Source organism: Cinclus cinclus, chromosome 2, assembly GCF_963662255.1.
Source record: "Cinclus cinclus chromosome 2, bCinCin1.1, whole genome shotgun sequence".
NCBI lineage: Eukaryota > Metazoa > Chordata > Aves > Passeriformes > Cinclidae > Cinclus > Cinclus cinclus.
In genome coordinates, this window is record NC_085047.1 from 6,523,969 (window position 1) to 6,529,968 (window position 6,000).

At 36.5% G+C, this 6,000-nt stretch overlaps 1 protein-coding gene across 1 annotated transcript in view; it reads right to left on the reverse strand.

The window, feature by feature from the left end:
• CADM2 (cell adhesion molecule 2) overlaps positions 1-5,215 on the reverse strand; it is a 159,275-nt gene extending 154,060 nt beyond the window's left edge. Inside the window, exon 1 of the mRNA XM_062515335.1 lies at positions 4,829-5,215. Coding sequence (XP_062371319.1) covers positions 4,829-5,189 — 361 coding nt within the window. The 5' untranslated portion in view covers positions 5,190-5,215. The remainder of the gene's footprint in view (positions 1-4,828) is intronic.
• Positions 5,216-6,000: the final 785 nt, after the last annotated feature.

A 6,000-nucleotide genomic window follows, 5' to 3' on the forward strand; every position in this document is an offset into this window, starting at 1 on the left:
TGCAAACTTCGCTGTTAAGGTGGAGAGCAGGTATTTTACACTTGCTTGACTGAGCAAAACTGTTAGGTATGTACACACCAGGTACAGGTTCTCTTCCTTTTGATAGTCCAATTACACATTTTTATACTGAGGAGATGAAACACCTTTGATAGCGACAGCCATTGTGTAGTTGTACACTCCTCCTTTATAACTCAATATCCTGCTCCATATTTATCTGTATTTCCTACTGCATGGGAATATGAGAAGATGGCTGCTATAGTAAGTTGCATAAAGGTTCTTTTCAGTCTTTTCTTTATCAAATATCTCTATGTTTCCATGCTGTGGCCTTTTCCTTATAGCTCTGCATTCATATTTATGTCTCTCCACGTTTATTGCCCACTCAAAACCCTTAAGAAGTGACACCAGTGAAGATAAACTAAAATAACCTATATTAATTTAAAATAATATCTGCCAGTTCTACACTGTTGCACATTGTACTTCTTCCAAAGGCAGCTATGCAATTATAGGTACTTGGGTGCATAAAGTGATATGGAGGTTTCTATGGCAATTATTCATTTTAATTGAAAATTGTGTAGGGAAAACTCATTTCAAGTGCAGCATGCAATTTGCATTTGTTTCCAGAGAATCTGAACTTCCTTAGGGTGAGTTGTGAATTCCTATTTTTTGAGAAGACACAGTCTTTAAAATTCTCTTGGGGGACACAGGGGTGGGAGACCAAGGTAAGGTTGTTAAGATTATTAACGTTTAGGAGCATGCATCCACTTATTCAGTACAGCATTTTTACTGGCTCGTAAAGGTTTGATGTTTTAAATGAAAGAGAAATAATTAAAAATATTATTGATATACAGTGCCCTTGAATCTCTGAGGTAGAGGAACCAGAAAAAGATAGAAGTACCAAAATGGACCACAAGGAGACAGATCATCAGTGAGACCAAGTCCACCAGCTCAAACATTTATATCTTCGTGCATTTTAGCCGCTCTGTGCTAGAATAATAATGAATACAACGTTATTTCAAATCCTAAAATATTTCAGTGTCAAAAAAGAGTTGGAGAGAAGCTACAGTTTCACCTTGGTTAGATAAAATAAAGCTACAACTTAATTTCCTGTAGGAAAATATGATTTCTTTCTCCTCCCTATTCCTATTACCACAATGATTCAAACACATTTTAGGCCTAAATTTACAGCAAAAACAAAACAGATGTACTACAAGTGATGAAATCCTGGAAACAACCTCTCAACTGTGATTTTACATCCACTAAATTCCGTGTTGCCTTTTCTGAAACAGGGCTCTCCTGATTTTTTTGTCTGCATCATTTGAAGGCTGTATAGGCCAATAGTAAGGCTGTATAGTGCCAGAAATGTCCCAAGTCAAAAATAGTCCTTGACTCCTTCATAAATAATAAATAAATATTAAACTGATGTGAAGGCTGGAGGTGGAAGTGCTTTTTACCAGCCACGCAATCCTCCAAAATGAGAAAAATCTGTCCTTAGAAAGAGGTGGCCAAAGCAGTAAGTGAGGGGAAGCAGAAGAGTAATTTCAATAATGTGGTTTTGGTGTTAGTGTTTGGCTCATTGCACTTCTGCACTTTTGAATGTCTGGAACAGAAAAGGAAGAACGACTCCTAACTTCAATGTCAATGATTACATCACAGCTCAGAAGAATGCAAAGTTACATGAATGTGACTTTCATAATATATATGTCATCCATTTTTAATAAACTGAAGACTAATAATTAACCCCTTGTGGAAAGGCACAGGAATTTGAAGGGCACCTTCCTTCCGGGTGACTGAATCTATTTTCCTTTTTCACAAGAAGGTCTATTCTGGTCAGAAAATGGCTTTGCAAGACAGGGGAACCAACTTGCTTGAGAAAGAAGCGTGAGCATGGAAGGGGTCTTGCCAAGGGCAATCCAGCAGGGAAGAGCTTTTTACTTCATGAACAATTTCCTCTAGTTTTGGCACCTTTTCTGCCATATGGTGGTGGTCCTAAGGTCAGTGGTTGGACCTGATTATCTTAAAGGCCTTTTCTAACCTTAATTATTACATATTCTGACAGCTCTCACCTCCCTCATATTCTACTGGACTCTCAACCCTCTTTTGAAACTTACATTGCATGTTCCTTCATTTTACTATTTGGCTCTCTCCTAATTATTAAAATATATAGCTATCAAAAAGAAAGGTTTCTTGAATTTGTTTTATTCTTCCAGACATGAAAGAAATACACTCTCACTCGTACGTGTGCCATTCATATAAATAGAAAATAACCTTAGTGAGGGGAAGTGAAGTTCAAAGTAAGCAAATTTGATTTATTTCTGAACATGACAACTCCCAGAGTTACTCAGCTCTGATGGATATAAAGGCTGCTGGGGATACTGCTTGTCTAAGCTTCTGTTTTCTACACAGAACATAACTCCATTGCTATTCAAGCTTCCATTAATTTTCAGGGTTTGAGAAACACAGCTATTAAAAAGCAATGTTCATGGTGTTGAAAGGATGAGTAAGACCTGGAGGTTGGTTTTGGCTAACAATAAGAGACAGGTTTGAATAGACTCTGGCAGAGGCACTGCTGCCAATAAATCAAATGCAATGACTGGGTCTAGTAGAGAGCTGCTTTTTTATAGCCAAATTGTATGCCTGGCTGGGAGAAGTGGGAAATGAGGAGAGAAAAAAAAAAAAGGGGAAGCCTTTACAGTTTCACTTGCCATCATTTCCTGACAAAGCCACTCATAAATATCTCCCGCCATTTTGGCTCAATAGAGCAAGCATCAGAAGCATGTGAAGGAAATGTCTTTCTTTCTCACAGAAACCCATACATATACAAACAGGAAAAATTGCCAGTGAAAGCTGTAACTTCACTTTCAGAAGTAGAAGAATGTTTTCCATGCAGGAACTGGATGTACTGCTCACCCCCCTCAGTATACTTGAGACTGGAAATATCACAGAGTACAAACTGCTGCTAACATAAGACCTAATATATTCAGCTAAAGGATCTGAAGTTTTTCTTCACCACATGAAGACATTTTCATGTGTGATAGATGCATAGTAATTCTTCCATAAAATTAATCATCAAAACTCCTTCAAGTCTTGGGACAAGCTAAAAGTTCAATAAAGACTGCAGTCCCTTAAATTTACACACTTGAGCTCTCCACATTTCTTGTGGGGAATATAAATTGCTTCTAGTACTTACTACTCTGCATGCCATTCAAATCCTGTGGCTTTAATTCATTCTATTAAAAAGTAATACAAGCTTCAATTATTTGTTTTAAAAATAGAGATTTTGCTAAAGCACACAGAAAACTCAGTTCACACCAAAATGGCTCCAATGCTCAAATTAATGTATTTGCAGCCCTCACAAGTTTTTCTCAGCATCCTTTAAGATGTCACTTATTTTAGAAAAGAGATAGATTTTCTGAGTATTAATGTGCCTTATCAGCAGACAAGGTCTCTCTCTGCTTTTAGTTTTGCAGACATTACTTAACCACCCCAAATCACTAATGATTACAGCTAAAATGAAGGGGTGCATGTGGACAAAGGTGACAGCACAGGACTTAGAGCTGCAAAGTTTTCACCTTATAAACCTCTCATCTTCAATCCTACATTCAAAAGGTACTTATGATTTCAAAGAAATTGCAAATCAAATGATTACACGCTACAGGAAATTAGATAAAAGAGAAAGGAACCACTTCAACACCATCAAGAGATTCTATTCAGCTATTATATTAATAGTAAAAAAAACATATTTTGATTGCAGCTTCTGCAGGTATAAAATGACAGGTTTTAGATTCTCTTTTATTGAAGTGCACAGATCCAAAAAGCATTTTCAGTCCTACAAGGTGTTTTAAACTCTTGTAATCATTCAGCACAGCATTTGGACAGCAGTTCTTCAATTTTGAGTAGAGTAATAACTCCACTTGTTAAAATATGTTCTAGAGTATGTAGCACCTTTCAAAATAAATTCAAGCACTGGAATTAAGTATAACTGCTGAATTTTAGTACTACTGAAATCGACACCAAAACTTTTACATTTTTTTAAAGCCAAGTGATGAATTTATTACTCCTAACTTTAATTTCTTAACAGTATCTATGTAATCTTTATGTTAACTTTCTATTATGCAAAATGCAATGCTTTTTCAGTTCAAATCAGTGTCTACAAATATATAACACTGCACATTAATGCCCTTATTTTTGTAAGGAATGGGTGTTTTCTGGTCTCTTTTTCTCGTCTAATTTAACTAAAATATATAAAAAAAACCACCTGTGCATGGATACATTGGAAACATCAGGACACAAAATCCAAGCATTTTCATTAGCTGTTGAGAACAGATACCACAGCAACTGTGCACTGCACCAACAACCAGAGTGCTATGCACTAGTGGCAAACTGTGAGATTATATACATAAATTTACAAATATATAGAATATATATTTATGCATACACATAAATATGAACAAGGCACGAGTTTTATGGGCTGCTACTCCTCTTGCCACTCATAAATTCTCTTCCAAGATATTTTGCAACAATATTTTCCAAATTATCTTACAATAATCCCTTCAAATCCTATGAATAGAATAGAATAGAATAGAATAGAATAGAATAGAATAGAATAGAATAGAATAGAATAGAATAGAATAGAATAGAATAGAATAGAATAGGCAAGAGAGCATTTCAGTCAGCCCCAGTAAAAAAATAATAATAATTATAACGGAAGACACCTATTCCTAGAAGATATATGGAATACATTCACATCAGAGTATTAAGGAGAAATGGTTTTAAATATTTCTTTCTTATAAAAAGCAGTGCAGAAGCATGAGTTCAGGAAATACTTTACCTTTCTTGTCATCGAAGTACAGTGTCTGTTGAGCTGGATTTGACCACTGGAGGGAGGTGTTATCATTTTGATCGACCCTGCAGGTCAAATTTGCTGTTCCCCCTTCAACAACTGTGACGTTCTGTGTCAGTGGGAACTGCCCTTGGCTGCCTGAGGAGGGAGGGAGGGGATGCAGAAAGGAAGAGAATAGGAGGGAAAAAAAAAAAAGAAAATATTGAAGTTGCAGGTTTGAATTTATTTCAGCAGCTTCCCACAGATGACAGACCTGGAATACAGTGTGGTCTAGTCTGACCAAAGAAAGGTAGTACAACTCATTTTTAAAATCTGCATTTACAGTATATTCCCTGTATCTGAGAAACATGACAAATTAAGAAATAAGAGCTTCCCCCCCTCTTTTCCCCCTCGGTAGGTCATACTATTTAGTTCCAAAGAAATACTCTACAGTTTTGTCTCCTCAGACATACCAAAGACAACTCAGTGCAGGCTATACAGTTAAATCATTGTTGAAAACATCACTGAAAGCATAACATAAAAATCCACAAAGTTTTTAACACAGAGGGATGGGGCAACCTTGACTCCCTGTTTCTTTTTAATACGTTTTAAAGGTCTCTCAGGATGCTGCTTTCTGTGTCAGGTTTGGAAAGTTGTTGGAGAGCAAATGTAGTGTTAATCTTATACTTGACGCATGCTCTGTTGGGGGAGTATAACCTGATGTCATATGAAAATGCAAGAGATGATGTAGTAGGTCTCTTTTACCTCTGTGGTTCTACCCCAGAGCATTATGAGTCGCATTAAGTGCTTGCTGAAAAGTCACTGGGAAGATTTCCAAATGCCTCTATGGAAGGCAGGAGTATTATCAGTCAGGTTCTTGAATAACGAGGCATAGTTAGGCTAAAGTGTTGATGTAGTGTGAGGATGGCACAACCCTTGTCAGACAGCACAACACATTTTGACAGACAGGGCTGCAAGAGGGGAGCACAGAAAAAACCTGCAAGTGTATTTTAACATGGGTGGGGAAAAGAAAAAAACCTTTAATAATAAGCAAGGTCTATTGTTGAACATTTGATTGCTATCTAGGAGATATTTATTTAAGAATGCAAAAGAAAGACAACCTAATACTCCAAATTAAATAGATGCTTCTTTCTTCTTCTCCTCGTTTTATACTTTTATAT